The sequence below is a fragment of the Stigmatopora argus genome, chromosome 18, assembly GCF_051989625.1.
Source record: "Stigmatopora argus isolate UIUO_Sarg chromosome 18, RoL_Sarg_1.0, whole genome shotgun sequence".
Lineage (NCBI taxonomy): Eukaryota > Metazoa > Chordata > Actinopteri > Syngnathiformes > Syngnathidae > Stigmatopora > Stigmatopora argus.
This window is the reverse complement of record NC_135404.1, coordinates 4,843,078-4,864,793: the sequence shown is the minus strand read 5'-3', so window position 1 is coordinate 4,864,793 and position 21,716 is coordinate 4,843,078. Positions and strand designations below refer to the sequence as shown.

Sequence of the window (21,716 nt, the reverse complement as noted above, 5' to 3'; positions counted from 1 at the left end):
ACGAGCGCGTTGCCGTGCAAAAAGTGTCTCCCACCTCCCCGTCCGTCTCTCTCCCCCTCCGCGAAATCCGTCTAATTTTAATACTATTAAACACCTTTTAGTACTATTAAAACACTAGTTATTTGTTACTTTGTTAATAGATGGCGAATAAGAACAAATAAAAATGTTTTTCCAATCCAATATCCTCTTTTTGGTGTTTTTTCAGAGGGTTGGAAGGAGTTAATTTGTTTTTAGTTCGTTCCTATGAGAAACGTTCAGTTGACTTACGAGTAAATCGACATACGAGCTCAGTCCCGGAACAAATTAAGCTCGTATCTCGAGGTGCCACTTTATTGGATGTTAACAACACGATTGGCTGGCCACCAATTCAGATTGTCCCCCACCTGGTGCCTGTAACGACTGGGATTGGCTTCAGCACCCGCTGCAAACGTTGTGAGGTTACACAATATGGAAAATGAATGAATGAATGTTTTTAATTGTAGTTTGAGTTATTTTCTTCCTTCACGCTAACCTTCCTGTGGACTCATTGTTTGATCATTCCTGGCAATTCCTTCATCAGACGGTAAAGCCAATTTTCCGACATTCCCGACAGGACGGGAAGTGTGGGAATAATGTGAGGTCACGCAAAAGTGGACTCATCTTGATCCCATCGCGCAGTTATTTTTATCGGCTTTGAGGAATCACAACAATCGTGAGCGGGATCGCCGTGACGACATCCGTGGCCAGATAATCCAAATACTGCCAATTTCATCCTTCATCCCGTGTGTACAAAACATTTACACCACAAGTCTGGAGCATAATAAACACACAGGAAAAATGTAGAAGGCCAGAATGGGCAGAATCGAAATGTCATACATCTAAAGCCTTTGACTCATCAGTGCTCGATTTTAACCACAAATATTTAAGATACTTCACAGTATATGCCATCCATTTGAACCGTGAGGATTAGCAGCAATTAAATGGATTGAACGTCAATGACAGCGAAAGAGTTCAATGACCAATGAGGCAGCACTTTTTCACTGGCGGAACTCGGCTGTCTGGTACCAGCGTTGGCGTAAGCGTGTCTGCCGCATAACGAGCGTCTGCGTTCGGCTCCCGTCGTAAACAAATAATGACGATCGTAAAATCGGAATAAATAAACACTTCCTACCCACCGATAAACTTTTATTTTGAAAATCAGTGTTCAGGTGTACAAAGGGACAAAAAGCAATGGCCGAAAAAGAGGAAGGAATACACACAAGCGTGCGCCCCAAACCACACACACACAACATACCATATTTACTCGGATATAAGCCGCCCCCGCGTATAAGCCGCACCCTTAAAATTGCCTTAAAATCGTTGAATTTTACAATTTCTCTAGTATGAGACGCCCCCTAATTCATAATTTTCACCTCCATATTCATGGTATTAATAGGGGGTACAAATGTGTTACTTAAGAAAAAACATCGCACGTGGTATTTCTGAGATACTGTATGAATCCAAAGGATCGTCTGCTGGATTGCACATTATTTGGGTCAATATCATCAGGACATGCCTGTCTTTGTAAATGCAAACTATCAAATTATTCAATTTGAAAAAATAAATGAGTCTACCTTGATGAGAACCTGATGCTTTTTAATGACAGAAATGACAATTTTCTTACCAGAAGTTTACGATGTTGTGGTGGCCTGTAAGATTATATCAGTTTTTGTGAGTATAAAAGCATTGTTCTCATACAAACTGTGAATGGCTGACATAAACACTCAACTGTCCGACACTGATCAATCAATCTTTGCCCTGCAAATGACTGAAACGTATCTGTCCAAAGTCCTGCTGACAACTGTCAGTTTTGCCTGTATTTAAGACTCACTCACTGGTCATTCGGAGAGATTTGCAAGGACAACAGACTGTGAGCGATCACGCTGTTCGAGCTCTCCCCATCCTGCAGTCTGGTAATAAATTAAATCTCCTTTAAATTGGTCTCACTCCTTCTTAACCCGCCTCCTGAAGTTGTTTTTCAGATCTATCACGGCCATATTGGTTCTAATGTCGAAATATCTTGATTCTTTTGATGGTTGATATTAGTGCAATAGTTGTCACTTTCGAACAAGAAATACAAATTAAAAAATCAAAGCGGAATTTTGTTTTATTTCATTATCACAAATGTACATCCATTTGCATGTAGACAAATACGGCTTATATGCGAGAAAACACGGTATTACATTCACTTACACACATAAACACAAAGATATGCAACCGCAACACTCATGAAGATGCCAATGAGTCACATTTAGAAAAGTTGAAGCTTGTCAGCTGGTTAGCACATTAGTAAGCCTGAAGGAAGAATTTAAAAACATTTGTTTGCTGGTGAGCAAGTTAGCGAACACATTTTATAAATAAAAGCAGCCACTTTAATCCCAGTTCGTAGCAGTTAGTACTTAATTTTAGCGCAGCTCTCTCGGTTACACGCTTAGCGAGCCTAGCGGAAGAAGTTTAAGATGTTTATTTGGTGGTGAGCAAGTTTGACACGTTTGACAAATAAACAAAAGTGTGCTTTCCTCCCAATTGGTAGCATTTAGTATTTAATTTTAGTGCAGCTCACTTAGAAACATGCAAAAGTTTTGCACATAGCAAGTCCAGCGTTAGAAGACATTTGTTTGCTTGTTAGCAAACATGTTTGACAGATAAACAAATGTGTCTGTTTTCCTCTCAATTTGTAGAATTTATTGTTTAATTTTAGTGTGACTCATTAGAAAACTTGCTAAAGTGTTATACTTAGCGAACCCGGCGGAAGAAGACATTTGTTTGCTGGTGAGAAAGTCAGCAAACATGTTTGGCAAATAAACAAAAGTGTCTCCTTTCCTTCCACTTGTAGTGTTTAGTGCACGCTTCGCTTATAATGGGCCGCTAGCACGTTAGCGACACACATGCGGTTGAGTTAGCCCTCGTCCGAAGGAAGGCCGCTGCACCAGGCAATAGCGACCCGCACCCCTTCACATCTGGAGCCCATCGACATCGCTTATTATAGCGGGTGCGTGCGGCGACGCTGCTGCTTGTCGTGACACCGGTTCGCGTGTGGTCCATGTGTGCGACACGCACTGGCCCGCGCGCTAGCCAGTACAAAGTTTTCTCAAGGCTTTGTCGATGTTTATCATATTTTCTTGCAAATGAGCCGCCCCGTGTATAAGCCGCACCCTTAAAATTGCCTTAAAATTGCCTTAAAAATCGCAGAATTTTGCATTTTCTCGCATATACGCCACCACCTGATTTACAATGTTCACCTCCATATTCATGGTTTTAATAGGGAGTACAAATGTGTTACTTTGAAGGGAAAATCTTAAGAAAAATCATCGCACGTGGTATTTCTGAGATACTGTATGAATCAAAAGCACATTATTAGGGTCAATATCATAAGGAAGTTAGTGATTCATCCAGTAATGGTTGTTTTCTTACTGGAAAACAGAAAATAACCACAAATAGTAAATGTTAACTTGCTGACATCTACTGGGGAAAAAGAGTATAGCAATGCTGTAAGTCTATATAAGCCGTACCCTTGATTCAGTATTTTTTTTGTTACAAATGCGGCTTATATGCGAGTAACGGTAATAGCCATTGAATGTTTCAATGGCAAAAATGTGAAATTGTTTTTCGTTAGGAAACTAAATGTTATATCGCAAGGCGCTGTAATTATCATTCATTTATCGTGATAAAGTCATTGTTCCACGATCAAGCATGTGACTCAATATATTCAAAATTCTGAGTGAAACGCAGGTTTCTGCAAACTAGTTGTGCTGATTTTTGCCGTCACCAAGTGGCGACACATCCGAAGCTCACTAATATATGAAATTTTTGCCCTGAAGCCTGATAAAATATAACTGGGTGACGACTGCTGTTTATTCAATTTTTTTAAATAGATGACTGAATAATAAAATACATGTTTGAAATAGGGCGGCAGGGCGGCTGAGTGGTTAGTGTGTCGGCCTCACAGTGGGGATCCTGGGTTCAAATCCAGGTCGGTCCACCTGTATGGAGTTTGCAGGTTCTCCCTGGTTATGTGTGGGTTTTGTCCAGGTACTCTGGTTTCCTTCCACATTCCAAAAAACATGCATGGTAGGCTGATTGGACACTCTAAATTGACCCTAAGTATGGGTGTGAGTGTGCTTGGTCGTCTGTCTCCTTGTGGCCTGCGATTGGCTGGCCACCGATTCAGGGTGTGCCCCGCCTCTGGCCCGGAGTCAGCTGGGATAGGCTCCAGCACCCCCCGCGACCCTAGTGAGGATAAAGCGGTTCAGAAAATGAAATAGAAAAAAAATGAAATAATTAAATTAAAAAGAGTAAAACTGGCAAGTTTAAAAATATATTGCAAAATAAATGACAAATAAAACATTTTAAGAATATAAAATAACACGTGGGCGGCACAGTGGATGCTCGGTTAGCATGTCTGTCTCACAATTCTGAGATTGAGGGTTCGTCTTTGGTGGGCAGCCTCCCTCCGTGGAGTTTGCATGTTCTTCCCGTGCATGTGTGGGCTTTCTCCGGGTGCTCCGGTTTTCTCCCATATCCGAAAAATATGCATGGTGGCCGGGTGTAACACTCTGAATAACCCATAACCCTTGTGAGCATAAGCAGTTCGGAAAATGAATAAAAACAACACTATTAAAAATTAAACCGAAAAACAAAAGAAAATTGGAACATAAAAAATACAAAGATATAAAAAAAAATTAAAAAAAGAAAAGGAAAAAATGTTAAGTTGGACCAGCAGTGCAGTCGACAGCACGCGCGAGGTGTTAACACGCGCGGCGATCGGCCAGCGCCTTCTGCGTCACGGCTTGGGGGTCAGCGTGACCTCGCCGCGGTGCACCTGAGTCGGGCCCCGCCACTAACGAGCGTGCGCTAACGTGCTAACGCTCCTCGTTAAAACGTGCGCTCCTCCGCGGTTAATAAGCCCGTTAAAAGGCGGCCATGGAATGTTGAGGAAGACGAAGGCGCGACGACAGCGCTTGCAGCCGGGCGCGCTGGGAAAATATAATGGAAAATATTAGAGCATCGGAAAATCTTACAAGCGGCTGGAATCGCCTGAATATTCTAACAATATAATCGAGCCCACGCACACGACGACCTTTCTTGGCTGCCGATGAGAGGTGGGCATGAATATTGGCCGAGGCATCCTGGGAGAAAAGGGATGGCAACTAGCCCAGAGCGACTTTGAACAGGCGACAAGAGGCAAAAGCTTGAGTGGAACGTCAAAATACAACACAGTGCGAATACACTTGCCACGAACTCCAGCTAGCACGACCGTCTCTACATTACCACCATATTTACTCGCATATAAGCCACATTTGTTGGAAAAAAATGATGAATGAATCGAGGGTACGGCTTATATACGGCATAAAAAGATGACATGCACCAAACTGCAAGGTGACAGGTACTCGGACGTTTCGTCGAAAGACGTTTGGTCCCCGGACGTTTGGTCCCCAGACATTTGGTCCCCAGACGTTTGGTCAACCGGACGTTTGGTCAACTGGACGTTTGGTAGAATGGACGTTTGGTAGAACGGACGTTTGGTAGAACGGACGTTTTGGTCGGCGGGTTGTTACTGTTGAAACCAGCTCTCAAAATTATAATAATGAGAGAGAGAGGGAGTTTAATATTTAAATATCTAATATCAAAATATCAACAGTAAACTCTGTCATAATTTGACAGCGAGCGAACCCGGCGACCAAAAGTCTGTTCTACCAAACGTCCGGTCGACCAAACGTCCGGTCGACCAAACGTCCGGTCGACCAAACGTCCGTTCTACCAAACATCCGGTCGACCAAACGTCCGGTCGACCAAACGTCCGGTCGACCAAACGTCCGGTCGACCAAACGTCCGGGAACCAAACGTCCGGTCACGAAAGTGACAACGCCATTACACCATAACGTCATTACGCAAGACAATGCAGCCACTACAGTCATTTATTTCAAAATACAGAAAAGATAAACAGATAAAACGCTAAACAAAATGTATTTTGACGTCTATGATTAGTCTAATTAAAGAAAAATATGTGAAAAAAACTCACTTGTGTTTGTCACTGCTCGCTCAGGGTGTTGCCATCTTACCTAAGGCCACCATCTGACCTAGGGCACTGCCAGCCTCGATTTTCTAAATAAAACAAAATTCCACTTTGGTTTTTTTTTTCGTTTTTTTCCTTGTTCGAAAGTGACAACTATTGCAGTAACCATCCAATTACCATCGAAAGAATTGAGATATTTTGACATTAGAAGCAATATGGCTGCCACATCTGAAACGTCTGGTAAGAAAATAGTAATTTCTGTCATTAAAAAGCATAAGGTTCTCATCAAGATACATATTTCTTTTTTCAAATTGAATAATTTGATATGTATTAACTTCCTTATGATATTGACCCAATAATATGCTTTTGATTCATACAGTATCTCAGAAATACCACTTGTGATCATTTTTCTTAAGATTTTCCCTTTAAAGTAACACATTTGTACTCCCTATTAAAACCATGAATATGGATATGGAGGTGAAAATTATGAATTAGAGGGCGGCTTAAACGCGAACAATTGTAAAATTCTAGAATTTTAAACCAATTTTAAGGGTGTGTCTTATACGCACGGGCGGCTTATACGTGAGTAAATATGGTAGTTGACAGGATCTAGCGGACGAGCTGAATTGTCACGGCAGAGCGAGAAGCGCCGACTATAGTTTTCGATTGAGAATATTCAAATGCTTGCTGAATGATTATACAGCTCGCTCAGACTTTGACCACGTTTACTGTTCTCGCAGGTTAGCGGAGCATTCCAACAACAGCTCTGCCGACCAAATCAATGCCCTTCTGCACAAATGCATGGAAAAAAAAAAACACCAACCCCTCTGAACAACCTACGAGAAAACATATACCGGAACCTTTATGCTTCTAAGTAAAAACGAGCTTCATACAAGAAGATAATGTCGAAACCCTCTGATAGGACCTCTACTACAAATAGAAAACATCCATGGGAACCTTGAAGTTTTCTTCTGAGACATTCTAGTCAAACCTCTTCCAGAACATTTGACTTAAAAGTTATACTACAACTTTTTCTTAATCAATCTTCTACTTCAGAAGTGAAAGACTGCTCACATGACCAGATGACCATCAGAACGACCTCCGAAATGAACTCCATCAGGTTAGTGCCACATAAACCGAGCCGAACAGAACTTTTTAAGTCCAAGTCGCGCGACAAGAGGTCGCTTTGAACCCAAAAACAAAGTTATGGCATGATATGCCAGCAAGCAGTTCAAGGTGTTACGGTGCTGCATTCTTGGATAGTTTTATTGGGAACAAAAGATTTATTTTCCTTGGAAAGGAGTGTCCAGTTTGTTCTTTTGGTATTTTTTTAATCAGGATGGCTGGCAGTGAATAATAATGTTGCAGCACCACTGACAGCCATCGACGTCCAATTTATTTGGAATGGGAAACCTGCCTCAATCCAAAGGTGTAGATTAGATTAGATTAAATTTGATTAGATAACTTTATTCATCCCATATTTGGGAAATTTCACTGAAGGGTCATCAACAGCATTAAATGAGATGACAGTAAATATAGAAAAAAAACTGAAAATATTCACTAATTAATTTTTAGAATGTTTTAAATATACAATGTTTTAAAAAAAATACTATAATATTAATAATTAATTTAATAATTCCTTCTTTTTTTTTACAAATGTTCAATTAAAAAAACAAAGTAAAGGTTGTAAATATTTTTTCTAAACCATATATTTACTACTTCCAACATTTTTAACATAGATTTAAAAATAAAATGAAGCAGACTGACAGAAAATAGGATAGTTTATAAATGTATTTTGAAATTTAATCACTGAATAATTGTGTTTGATGTCCATATATAAAGAGTTTTGGACTACCAAAACATTTTTTAAGCAAATAGCTTTTATTTTTTTACCCCTGTGGAAACAGGTATAGTGATAATAGTTTTTTGTGTTAAAAATATTTATTTTCCTTGACAAATATAGTAAAAATGCAAAACTTTTAAAAATACTTTTAGAATGTAAAAATCCTTTGTGTAAATATTATTTCTGTATGAAAATACTTTTTTTTGTAATATCTTCCCTCCACCATTTTTTAAATTTGTTGCCAAATAGATCTGACATTTCTCGCCTTCAATGAATTTAATAATTAAGACACTTGTGGAGATATTGACTGGTTTTATCTGGCTCTATTTTGAAAATACAGTGAGGGTGTGTGTTGGCTGAACCTTTCCTGTCAAAACGTCTGACTGCCGTGTTTAGGGAGAGAGGTGTCACTTTGCTGTATTTTGCCGTGACAGGTACGTCGCCTCATTGCATTTAAGGTCGCGCTCGCCCTCTTCTTCTTGGTTTTCTTCAATTAATATGCATTTTAAGGTCACAAAGGTGGTAAATAAAAACCTTTTGGTTTCGGCTTTTGATGCAAGAACTAACACAAACTAAATGTTCACTAGGCTTTTTTTAATGATTTAATAATTAATCTTAAAAACACTAAGTTTTGACAATATGGGAGAAAATCCTACTGAAAAACTTGTATGTTCTTTAAACAGAAATTTTTGACTATGTAATTTTTACTCTAATATCTTTTACTGAAAACTTGTTTGAAACTTATATTTAAAATATGTGAAAATTACTCAATTTGCAGAACCATCCACTGCTAGAAACGGGTACCGGTAGCTTGGAATATAATCTTCTCTAACTTCTATAACTCTTGTCAGAACCTAACCTACCTATTCTTTCTACGGAAAACTGGTACTGCAACCTAAAAAAACGACTTTCAGAACCTTCTAATAGAAAACTCTCATTCTCTCTTGTTGTGCTTCTTTGATTTAGGTAAACTTCCTGATAGTTACTTTCTAATACTGAAATGTTTAAAGACAGAACCATCAATTTGCAAACTTCTATTAGCATCTCTAGAAATGTGTTCTCTTAACTTCTTACTTGAACCCTGCAACTGAAAAACAGCAAAACCTTCAACTAGAAATGTTTACCAGATTTTAATACTAGAACACGTGTCAAAGTGGCGGCCCGGGGGCCAAATTTGGCCCGCCGCATCATTTTGTGTGGCCCGGGAAAGTAAATCATGAGTGCCGACTTTCTGTTTTAGGATCAAATTAAAATGAAGAGTATAGATGTAAATTAAATTTCCTGATTTTCCCCAGTTTAAATCTATAATTGTAATTTTTAATCCATTTTTTTCTATGTTTTTAGTTCAAAAATCATTTTGTAAAATCTAAAACTATATTTAAAAAAAAGCTAAAATAAACATTGTTTTAGATCTATAAAAAAAACTGAATATTCAGGGCTTTTAATCCAGTTCTTTTAATCCATTTATAAAAAAATATATCTAAATATTATATCTAAAATGGTCCGGCCCACATGAAATCAAGTTGACGTTAAAGCGGCCCGCGAACCAACCCGAGTCTGACACCCCTGTGCTAGAACCTCTATCCAGTCTACTAAAACATTATGTGTAGTTAAACCCCTGATGAAATATTCTGTGTTCATCAGTGAGGAACACATGTAAGCGAACACGCGGTAATGTCCGTCGCCACGGCAACCGTTTGATAACAGCATGAATGCTTCGAGCGTTGTAATGACATTATGTAGTACCGTAGGAAACATTTGAAGGTCGTCGCGGAACGTCGCCGCAGGCTAAGAAGCAGCTTGTGTTGTACTCAGCCAAGGGTGGCGGGTTTGTTGGAGGAGGGGCGGGTCACGGTGCCACTTGCTCTAAGTGAGCGTGTAATAGCATTGTAATTGAGGAAATCACCCAATTCCCAGATTGTGGAGAAGGTGGCAATGGAAACTTTGCGAGGAAGGTCAGCGCATGTTTTGTATACACCACGACGACGGCAGAACCGGCCGCGAGGTCAAAACGCGCCTCAAAGACACGCCGCAGTGTGGGGAAAACACCACCACATCCTGGCGCAATAACATACACACAAGCCCCTCGCCCCGGGGGGCAAGCTAGTATGTAATGTCCTACAAACTGAACATACATTGACATTCAGACACATACTGTACGGTACTACTAAAATGCCACAAAGGTACAGAGTGGTTAAAATGAAAAAGTGTGTAGTATAAAGGTATAGTGTAGCAAACATAAAATAAAGGAATAATTGTCCTTTTCTGAGAACCTCTAACTAAAAGCCTATCCTCGGTTCTGCAACTTATCTTTTGAAAAAGATGTAGACAAGAGTTTTGTCATATTCTCAGTGTATCCTCCAAAATCAATAAAACACTTTCAAAACAAACTATTACAGTCCCACTTTAATAGAGAAATCATTGAAGCAGCAACATTGAATTCCAAGCTTTTTTTTAAATCTAATTATTCAATTTGCTGATGTAAAATAATGGACCAGAAAATACTCTGGAGTCTTCAACTTATTTTAGAACCTCGGTCCAGAACAGAACTAGGCAATCCGATCCTCGAGGGCCGCTGTGGGAGCAGGTTTCTGTTCCAACCGATCCAGCACAGACAGTTTAACTAATTAGATTTCTGCTGAAACAGGAAGCAACTGACTGCACTTCTAACATACCAGATTGGTGGAAAGGTTTCCTCTTATGGGTTGGAACGAAAACCTGCACCCACTGCGGCCCATTGTGGAATTAATTGCCCAGGTCTGGTCCAGAAGCTTACTACTCCCCCCTTCTTGTACTAGATGCAAAGCTGCAGAAATTCTAACACATTCACCCATTAGAAACATCCAAAACATTGGAATGGAAAACCCGGACATCAACGTTGTGCTAAGAAACTCAATTAGGAAACTTTGACTTGAACATCTTACTTGAACGCGAATTTAAACTTTTACTGGACTCTTTCAAGCTTCTGATGAACTGTTCTGTATGTTTAAAAAAAAAGATTTGACCAAAAAATGACTTCTGTGGTACCTCTACATACGAGCTTAATTCGTTCCAGGACTGAGCTCGTATGTCCATCTTTTCGTAACCCGAACGAACGTTTTCCATTGAAATGAACTAAAAACAAATTAATTAGGGGGGTTGTTGGTTTCGGGGGACTTTCCACGACAACGCACTCGTAACCGAACAAACAAATTTAAATTAACTTGGATTAACATATACAGACAGACTCAAGCATACGTTTAATGTAACTTTACACAAAACTGAATTCTAATTTTGTTTTACATTTTTTATACCTTCTGGCCGGGTTAGCTGTTTGCCACGCCTCCACCCTCACGTTCGCTATCGATAGGCTGTTTGCTGTTGTATTCCCTTCAAAATATTCCGAAAATGATGCACACAAATGTCCTCACAATAGGATAACGCACAACCACTTGCCAACGAGAAGTAGTCTTAAATGAGCGATTGCGGGAGCTAACAGGCTAAGGAAGGAAAAACAGGAAATGCAACAGGTCAGCCTACACACGTATTGATTGTGGGTAATGAAGTTTTATTCTGAGAAAGGGTGTATCTAGAGCTAATTATTTGCTCGAAATTTTTCTCGTATCTAGAGCTAATTATTTGCTCGAAATTTTCCTCGTATCTCGAGCATCTCGTAGGTAGAGCTGCTCGTATGTAGAGGTACCACTGTACTAGCATTTCCATCACATAAACGTTAGCATTTTCAACCCAAGTGTTTGTGTTGTCAGCCTTCAGGATGCAGAAGATTTACCAAAAGGTGGACCCAGGCGCCGTCGCGATGACGGTGACGAGTCCAAAGCGTCGCTACGTACGCAAAGAGGGCAACTGCAATGTGATTTTCCGCCACGTTCCGGAGGAGTGGCTCTTGTTTGTCACCGACATCTTCACCACCTTAGTGGAGATTCGCTGGAGGGTGATGTTCCTCATCTTCGCTCTCTCCTACATCTTGTCTTGGCTCTTCTTCGGGATCCTCTTCTGGGTCATTGCGTTGGCCCATGGCGACGTGCAGGACCATGAAACGGCGCCCTGTGTCTACGAGGTGCGCAGCTTCACCGCTGCATTCCTATTCTCACTGGAGACTCAAACCACCATCGGCTACGGGGCCAGAGGGATGTCGGAGAACTGCCCGGTGGCCATCGTCGTGGTGACTCTCCAGGACGTAGTCAGCTGCTTCATCGACACCTTTGTCATTGGTATTGCCGTGGCCAAGATGGCCTCGGCCCGCAAGCGAGCACAGACGGTGGGTTTCAGCAACTGTGCTGTGGTCAACCTCCGCGACGGCCATTTCTGTCTCTCCTGGCGAGTGGGCGACTTCCGTCGCAACCACCTGGTGGAGGGCACGGCGCGCGCTCAAATCGTGCGCACCGACACCCATGCCACCGGCCGGATGGACGTCACCTACCGAGACCTGCTACTCCAGCAGCCTGACATCGTCCTAGTGGCGCCCACCGTCATCTGCCACCGCATCCAAGAGGACAGCCCACTATACGGGATGAGCCCGGGCGACCTCAGCCGCTCTGACCTGGAGGTGGTTGTGTCCTTCACGTACACAGACGACAGCACGGGAATGCTGCACCAGACGCGTACGTCCTACACTCGCGACGACATTTTGTGGGGTCACGTCTTCCAAGAAATGATCCGAGCTGGCAGAAGACGCTATGTGGTGGACTACCTGCTATTCAACCATACCGCCAAAGTCCAGGCACCCCAGATCAGCGCCGAAGCGTACCGACTCAAGAGGGGGTTGCGGCCCTCGCCGAGACCTTCGCCGAGACCTTCGCCACAGCCCTCGCCTAACAAGATCCCGGATGGCGTGAAATTGACGCTGACTTTACCAGATGCCCATCAATAACATCTAGCGGGGATGAGGTAAAAAAAAAGTGACAATATCGAAACGGTCTTACTGATCGTGTTAAGCATACCACTAGATTTTTCCACAATTTTTTTTTACCTAAGCCTCTATACCAGAACATTCTTCATGGAAACTTTACCAGGCTGTTCCTAAAACTATCTTCTCCAAAACTTTCTGCACCAAAAAAAATATGAAATGTGTTTCTAGAACTTAAGGTAAAACACAGCTAGCAAAGCTCTATTAAGATATTTTACTCTAAACCTTTGCAAGAAATCATGAAATAACCTCCAAATAAAATGCAGTAGATGCTTGTTTTATCATTGTCCAAATCCTTCTTCAATTTTCTTAAAGAAAATATATACTAGAAATTTCAACATTCCAAAGTTTGATCAATCACTCTACCATAACGTTATGCTAAAATATTTATTCTCCCTACTTTCACATTTTACCTGAACCTTGTCTAAAACAATTCTATTTGAATCTCACTTCTCTTTGACTCAAAACATTTAGCAACCTTTAATTACTATAACCAGTGCGCATCTTACGTGCTGTTTCCACAGATACAATATTTCGAAGGCTTTAAATAGAATCTCAACGTGGTGTATAAATAATATCTGAAAGCATCTCCTGCATACAATCCTTCAAGTCTTGATCTTCTAAAACCCACTCCAAGAAAACTCCTTCAAAAACTTCCAAGGATAGCAGAAGACTACATCTTTTGTCTAGAACACGTGTCAAAGTGGCGGCCCGGGGGCCAAGTCTGGCCCGCCGCATCATTTTGTGTGGCCCGGGAAAGTAAATCATGAGTGCCGACTTTCTGTTTTAGGATCAAATTAAAATGAAGAGTATAGATGTATATTAATTTTCTGATTTTCCACCTTTTAAATAAATAATTGTAATTTTTTAATCATTTTTTTCTGTTTTTAGTTCAAAAATCATTTTGTAAAATCTAAAAATATATTTAAAAAAAAGCTAAAATAAACATTGTTTTAGATCTATTAAAAAAACGGAATATTCAGGGATTTTAATCCAGTTCTTTTAATCCATTTATTAAAAAAAATCTAAATATTATATCTAAAATGGTCCGGCCCACATGAAATCGAGTTGATGTTAACACGGCCCACGAACCAACCCGAGTCTGACACCTCTGGTCTAGAACTTACTTTATAATACAAAACAAATGTTTGTCCATTACGTCTAGCATGAACCATTCAGCAGAATTGTTACTGGTTGTCGTTTATTGTCTCATCAAAAGTACATTTGAATATTTTTGTAATCATTAGAGCATAGACTTTCACTGTGAACTGGCTTAAGCGTGGCATCTGTTGACACTAAATAAAACGCAAAATGTAAAAACATCACCTGTCTGTTTCCACTAATCTGGCTCAACAACATGAGCACTTTCTTCACTCGACTGCGCCCCCATTTGGTTAACACACACACACACACACACACACATACACACACACACACACACACACACACACACACACACTCACATGCTGAATGAATGGCACATTTGAGCTAAATATAGAGAAGAAACCTTAACCCTTCATTGGCTGTCTTGATCATTAAACAAATTTCACTTTTATATATTTGATTATTGTATTATTTTAATTGGACACGTATTCATACCTATCAACGTTTTCCCGTATTTTATACGTTTTTTTGATCATTTCAAAATGTGGACATTGTATAATAACTTTTGTACAGGATTTTTTTCTTTTTTTTAAAGTACATTTTTTGTAAAACTGATCTTGTTTTACTTATTTCCGCTCTAATCCGGTTCGTCTCGGTCACTGGCAGCAGACGAAAACTTTATTGTTGACTGCTAATATTATGCTTTAAGCATGATATGCGCACGGGCATTCCCCTTTCACACATTCGCTTTTTCCCTATATATATAGCGTGTCAGCAAGCAATGTACCGAGGCAGTCAAGCTGTCAGCGTCATACAGCGACATCTACAGAATCTTGAATTCAGTGCATACAAAAGGCGCACCGACTGATTGGGCACTACGTCCACTTTGGCAATCATTAAAAATGGGAGCAAATAAATGAATAAATATAATGTAAAAAAAACAACAACTAGGAAGTAGAAAAAGTTGTTTCTGGCAAATTTATGTGGGATGCTATGCTTTGCTGGTTGCTAATCTCCTGTAAATCACTTCCTGTTTATTTTTAGATTAGATCACTTTATTCATCAAGTATTCAAGAAATTTCACTGTCACAGTAGCAAGAGGGTGAGAATACAGACACAGGAAAAGACATTTTAGACATAAATAAATAGGTAATAAATAAGATAATAAATATATAAATAAATAAGCGTGTTGCTGAAATATATATACATATACATACATATATATATATAAGTACAGACGCTCCCCTACTTACGAACATTCAACTTACGAACAACGGTACATACGAACATGTCTGCAAATTGCGTTTAAGTCCAAAAATGTTCGCAAGTCCAATTTTGTATTTCGCGTCTTTTTCGGAGTAGTACTTCTTTCCGCCGCTAATACCGACGCCTGGCGCTGTGAGAGCTCAGCTCACCCAGCATCTACCTTCTTCGTTGCAATGCGGAAGTGCGTGAATGTATCTCCAGTGTGCAAATAACCTTTTTCATTTGTATCATTAAATATCTCATGCATCCAATATTGAATATGGTTGGTAAAAAGCTAAAGGCTTCTATTGAGGGAGTTGCAAGGAAGAGGCAAGCCATTTCTTCTGAAACGAGTGGCAATAATAACGAAGCTTGATGCGCGTCAGAAAGTGGTGAGCGTTGCACATTCAGTACCATTTATAAACAGAAAGATCGAGCAGCAGGACCCAAATATTGAACGTTGCACAAAGTTTGCAAATCAATTGAATGATGCCATACAGTGCTACTGCATCATTTATGATGAAAAAAAGAAGAAAACTGTGCAATCGTCATTAGGTCGCTTCTTTTGGCCAGTTTCTAATACATAAATCTATCTCTCTCTCTACAGTACTGTACATATTCTCTCCATTTTATTAAATGTTTTTTTTTTCAGTACAAACCAATGCGTGTTACTTATACAAGCCTTAAACATACAAATGCACTTATATAAACCTTCAATATACATATATAGGCCTTAAACATAAATTATAATACAAAATATAGCACTAAATCAACTTACAAACAAATTCAACTTATGAACAATCGCTCGGAACCAATTGCGTTCGTAAGTTGAGGAGTGTCTGTATATATAAGTACAGACGCTCCCCTACTTACGAACGAGTTAGGTTCCGAGCGATTGTTCATAGGTTGAATTTGTTCGTAAGTTGCTCAGTGCTATATTTTGTATTATAATTTATGTTTAAGGCCTATATAAGTATATTGAAGGTTTATATAAGTGCATTTGTATGTTTAAGGCTTGTATAAGTAACACACATTGGTTTGTACTGAAAAAAAAACATTTAATAAAATGGAGAGAATACATACAGTACTGTATACATACATTAGAGAGAGAGAGATTTACTAGAAACTGGCCGAAAGAAGCTATCTAATGACGATTGCAGTTTTCTTTTTTTCATCATAAATGATGCGGTAGCACTGTATGGCATCATTCAATTGATTTGCAAACTTTGTGCAATGTTCAATATTTGGGTCCTGCTGCTCGATCTTTATGTTTATAAATGGTACTGACGGTCGAACGATTCAAGTTGTTTTCCCATGCAACGCGCATCAACCTTCGTTATTATTGCCACTCATTTCAAATGAAATGCCTTGCCTCTTCCTTGCACCTCCCTCAATAGAAGCCTTTCGCTTTTCATCAACCATATTGAATAATGGATGCACGAGATATTTAATGATACAAATGAAAAAGGTTCTTTGCACACTGGAGATACGTTCACGCACTTCCGCATTGCAACAAATTGGACAGAAGAAGGTAGATGCTGGGTGAGCTGAGCTCACACAGCGCCAGGCGTCGGTATTAGCGGCGGAAAGAAGCACTACTCGGAAAAATACAAAATCGAACTTACGAACATTTTTTGACATAAACGCAATTTGCAGACATGTTCGTATGTACCGTTGTTCGTAACTCGAATGTTCGTAAGTAGGGGAGCGTCTGTATACATATACATACATACACATAGATGTACATGTATACATATGGTTGGTCTTAACATTCAGCCATTTTGGGGTATTGACGGGTCTCTGCCTTTTGATTTTCGGGTACTTCCTGATTTTTATGGCGTACTTATAGGTCAGTTCCTGTTGAGTTTGTTGTTTTTTCATATTATACTCTCATGCATGCAATACGCAGGGCCCTAGTTGCGGGCGTTTTGCCAATGACCGATGAGGGGATTTGTGGGTCACCTCCTGGTGATTTAGGTTCAAAATCCAGGATACACTTTGTTGATATGCAGGCCTTTTGGGTGACCTGTTAATGTTGGAGCATTTTTGGCCAATCCCTGTTCATTTTAGGATAGTTATTGTTCACTCATTTTCTGTACTGCTTATCTTCACAAGGGTCACAGGGGGTGCTGGAGCCTATTCTAACTATGGGCACCAGCGAGGGAATTGGTGGCCAGCCAATCGCAGGGCACTCATACCTAGGGGCATTTTGGAGTGTTCTACCAGCATACCGTGCATGTTTTTGAGATGTGAGAGGAAACCGGAGTACCCGGAGAAAACCCATGCAAGCCCAGGGATAATGTGCAAACTCCACACAGAAAGGTCCGAACCTGAGATTGAACCCTTGATCTCAGAGCTGTGAGGCCAACAGGCTAACCACTTGTCCATCGGGCCCGCTAGTTATTCATTTTGGATAATTTTGGTTTGCTTCCTGTTTATTTGGGGCTTTTCTGGGTCACTTTTTGGAAATTTCCAAGAGGAATAATCTCTAGTTGGGGCCCTCAAATAAAGTTCTAAAACAAAACAAAAACCTATACTGTATTTAAATAAATGGTTAAAAAAAACATGCAAATTTATTTTAAACTAATTGACAGATAAACATCCAATCTGCTCAACTGGGAGGGTTGGCAGTAAACGAGTACTGCAAGGTGCTTGCTAATATTGTGCTAATTTCATTCCAGATTTCCATTAAAAACTTCGGGTTGGTGGGGCGGGGTTACAAGTGGGGGCTCGTGGTTGTTGGGGGGCGGTCCCAGTGCGTGGCTTGTGCTTAAAACGCTCTGGCTCGAACCGGCGCAGCAAACCAAACACAGCCACACATGACACGCACAGACGCGCACACAACTGGCGGGGTTCCGGATGACACCGCACGTCCGAAACAGCCGGAATTCACCACCCTGCGTTGAGCAATAAGTACCAAAACTTTGTGTGGAACACGAGCTAAAGAAGAATCTCGCTACTGTGATGCTGCGTCAACATTGGAAAGTTTGAGGACCAACTTCACCAAAATGTGAGTGCACACGCGTGCGTGTGGATACACGGCCGTGCATCAGCGCCCGCGCGCACCTGTCGTTAACATTTGTTGCCGGCTTTTGCACAGCAGCGACCTGCACACGTGCGAATCGGCATCAAAATGAATGGGTGAATACTATATACGCTTTTTAATGACGTCATTGGCTAAAACTGACGCCGATTGACATTCAAGTTCCTATCATTTTTTTCCTGTTTTGATTCGTTTAAATGCTGTTTTAATTTATTTAGAAATGTATTTTATCACAATCTAAGAACAATATTAAAAACAATAGTTTTAAGGTTTTTTTAAATCACTAAAAGTTGTCACCTGTAAAATTTAAGTGGTAATAAGCTAAAGTTACTGTGTGCTCAATGTGAAACAGGTTATTTTTTAGATGAGGTTTTGTTAATTGTGAATTTTAAAACGGAGATAAAGATGACAGTTAATTAGTGCATTACACACACCTACTATTTGGATGCAGTAGCGGTGCTAGTACTTGTGAACTTGTTTGACTGTCTATTAGTGGAATAAATGCTGAAAGGATTAGGAGAGGAAGATGGAAGCACTACTGAACCTCAGTTGAAGTTTGTGGAGCAGGCGAGCAGCTCAGATTAGGTCTCCGTCACCGTGACGACGGCGACTAATGAACAAGTTGTGTGACTCCCAGGTGGGCGGCGCCCGAGGGAACCTCTTGACAGTCAACAAGTCACTCTTCATCTTCTTGGTCTTTGCAACTTTGAGATAAAGTCTCATTGAAGACCCTTAAATGACAACAAGTAAAGCGAATTAGAAGTTTTCTGAGTCAAGTTGTCTTTAGGTCGTTTATTTTTTGGACTTTTGAGCAAAGATTAGACACCTCAGAGAATTGGCGGAATGTCACTTGTGTTTTTTAAGATCACTTAAAACTATTTGAAGTTTATTCACTTAATGATCTTTCTCAAATATTTGATGAACCACTAGGTTTGTGTATAAAACAAGTACTTATGCAAACAGAACGGGAAAGACCGGCTAACCAATTTTCGACATCATGTTAGCGATAGCAACGAGGTCGCTGACTGGTTTCCTCCTCAGCAGACGGCGCCCCCGGCGGAGTGGTGACCTGAGCCCCCCGGCAGGACCGGGCGCCACGACTTCCCGGGCGATCGGCGTCGCCAAAGTGTTCCCGCGGCACTTACTGCGCAAACTGCGAGCGCGGGCCGGCGCCATGGGCCGCTACTGCGGCGCCGCCGTCGAGGAGGCGAGCGCCAAGCGGACCTATGGCACGGCGCGGCGGGCCAACCGCTTCGTAAAGAAGGACGGCCACTGCAACGTGCGCTACGTCAACGTTAGCGAGAAGAGCCAGCGCTATCTGGCCGACATCTTCACCACCTGCGTGGACGTGCGCTGGCGCTGGATGCTGCTTATCTTTTGCTCGGCCTTCCTGCTGTCGTGGCTCTTTTTTGCCTGCGTCTTCTGGCTGCTCGCCGTCTTCCACGGCGACCTCGAGGCGCACGGCACCAGCCATAAGTGCGTCTCCAACGTGGGCACCTTCACGGCTGCCTTCCTCTTCTCGGTGGAGACGCAGACCACCATTGGCTACGGTTACCGCTACGTCACGGACGAGTGCCCGGCCGCCGTCTTCGCTGTGGTCTTCCAGAGCATCGTGGGTTGCGTCATTGACGCCTTTGTCATCGGTGCCATCATGGCCAAGATGGCCAAGCCCAAGAAGAGGAACGAGACGCTGGTTTTCAGCCACAACGCCACAGTGGCCGTGAGGGACGACAAGCTGTGCCTGATGTGGCGGGTGGGCAACCTACGTCGCAGCCACCTAGTGGAAGCCCACGTACGGGCGCAGCTTCTGCGCTCACGCACTAGCACCGAGGGCGAGTACATCCCGCTGGACCAGACTGACATGGACGTGGGCTTCGACAGCGGCGTGGACCGCATCTTTCTGCTGTCGCCTATCACCGTGGTGCACGTCATAGACGAGGACAGCCCCTTGTACGGCGTGTCCGAGCGGGACCTGCGCTCCTGTGACCTCGAGGTGGTAGTCATCCTCGAGGGCATGGTGGAGGCCACCGCCATGACCACGCAGTGCCGCAGCTCCTACGTGGCCGGCGAGATCCTGTGGGGCTATCGCTTCGAGCCCGTGCTCTTCGAAGAGGACGACCATTACAAGGTGGACTATTCGCGCTTTCACGCCACCTACGAGGTCCCCGGGACGCCACGCTGCAGCGCCCGCGAGCTGGCCGAGAGCAAGTACGCGCCGTCTGCCTCGGGATCGTTTTGCTACGAGAACGAGGTGGCGGCAGATACCCGTGAGGACACGGACGAAGGCAATGGCGGTAGCGTCGGCCCAGACGCCGAGCGGGACGGTGAAACCGAGGCCCCGCCAGGGCGGGAGTCAGCGATTTGAACGTGGGCGTGTCCAGTGATGGTACGAGCAGGCGACCTGGCGCCGCCTTCTTTTTTGGACGCTTAATGTGCCAAAGACTTTTCCGACACTCTTTCACTGCCATTGACGGCGATAGACTTCCAGTGTAAATGGGCTACTAGGGCTAGCAGCAATCGAATAATTCATTTTTCATTTTATACATGTAAATTATTAAATGTATTTTTCTTAAAATGTGATCGGAATTATGTTGTTTTTTACCTCTATTTTTACTTGTCAAATTAAAATAAACATTTTGGAAATGATTTTTTTAAATTATTTTTGTTTAATATTTTCTATTTTTAAATAATGATTAGGAAAATATTTGCTGGTTTCAAAAATATATTCTATTGGAAATGATCCAACGAATACATTTAAAAATGTTTTCCTATTTTGCTTTTTAAATTTTGTATTAAAAAAAAATTTGAAAATTAAAAATGAATAGGGGAATATTTACTGTTTATTTTGCTTTTTTGTTTATCTTAATATATATACACATATATACATACACACATTTTTGAAGTGCTTCCTAAGCTTGAGTATTACAAGTGGTAATATGGTGACGCTAGTGTGTACACAATGTAAAAACAGCAACATTTTAAAGCAACTGTGTTTCATCTATCGCCGTCAATGACAACAAGTGAGTTATTTTTCATCATAACAAAATCAAAGCATTTCATATTTTCTTTTGTCAACGGTACAAAAAGACATCTGCTTCCTGTCTCTTAATCTTCACGTCACTGCCAACATGGAGACCTCCATCAAGACACTTTTTTGGGATCTAATACGATACCATACCTACTGTATATAGGTATATATTTTTTAGAAACGTTATTATTGTACTCCAACTTTCTACATGGAAAAATTCAGTCTTCCAATTACTCACAATTATTTTATTATTTCATGTCTCTTTTTTAAATAAAAATGTAAATGATTGTCATCACTGGCTTGAACTCATTAAATGAATAACCATTTTTTATTTAGCCAATTAATGCTCAAAATTGCATTAAAGGACACATTTTGGTTATACTTTAAATGATAAAATAGAAATAATATTAATGTTTTTAACAATGGCCAACGGAAAGGGCAGTGTTTCTCCCGCCTAACTTCGGTGAAGGTAGTCTGGGTTCAATTCCCACTCGGTGGAGGTGTGATTGTAAA

The 21,716-nt window shown here is 41.3% G+C and overlaps 2 protein-coding genes across 4 annotated transcripts; both read left to right on the top strand.

The window, feature by feature from the left end:
• The first annotated feature begins 7,033 nt into the window (after positions 1-7,033).
• Positions 7,034-14,102, top strand: LOC144092754 (inward rectifier potassium channel 16-like). The gene is made up of 3 exons (XM_077625825.1): positions 7,034-7,154; positions 8,218-8,311; positions 11,624-14,102. The coding sequence occupies exon 3, from the start codon at positions 11,632-11,634 to the stop codon at positions 12,745-12,747; it is 1,116 nt and encodes a 371-aa protein (XP_077481951.1). The 5' UTR covers positions 7,034-7,154; positions 8,218-8,311; positions 11,624-11,631; the 3' UTR covers positions 12,748-14,102.
• Positions 14,103-17,948: 3,846 nt separating this feature from the next.
• Positions 17,949-21,495, top strand: LOC144092774 (inward rectifier potassium channel 2-like). 3 transcript variants are annotated; one of them, XM_077625856.1, is made up of 2 exons: positions 17,949-18,142; positions 19,220-21,495. In XM_077625856.1, exon 2 carries the CDS (start codon positions 19,350-19,352, stop codon positions 20,538-20,540), a length of 1,191 nt encoding a protein of 396 aa, XP_077481982.1. In that variant the 5' UTR covers positions 17,949-18,142; positions 19,220-19,349; the 3' UTR covers positions 20,541-21,495. The 3 variants fall into 3 exon arrangements, with proteins under 3 accessions (XP_077481982.1, XP_077481983.1, XP_077481980.1); XM_077625857.1 differs by having other exon boundaries at positions 19,217-21,495; XM_077625854.1 differs by lacking the exon at positions 17,949-18,142 and having other exon boundaries at positions 18,862-21,495.
• The last annotated feature ends 221 nt before the right edge of the window (positions 21,496-21,716 follow it).

Excerpts from the sequence above, each read along its gene's own strand:
- LOC144092754 (XM_077625825.1), top strand. The coding sequence starts at position 11,632 with ATGCAGAAGATTTACCAAAAGGTGGACCCAGGCGCCGTCGCGATGACG.
- LOC144092774 (XM_077625854.1), top strand. The coding sequence starts at position 19,173 with ATGTTAGCGATAGCAACGAGGTCGCTGACTGGTTTCCTCCTCAGCAGA.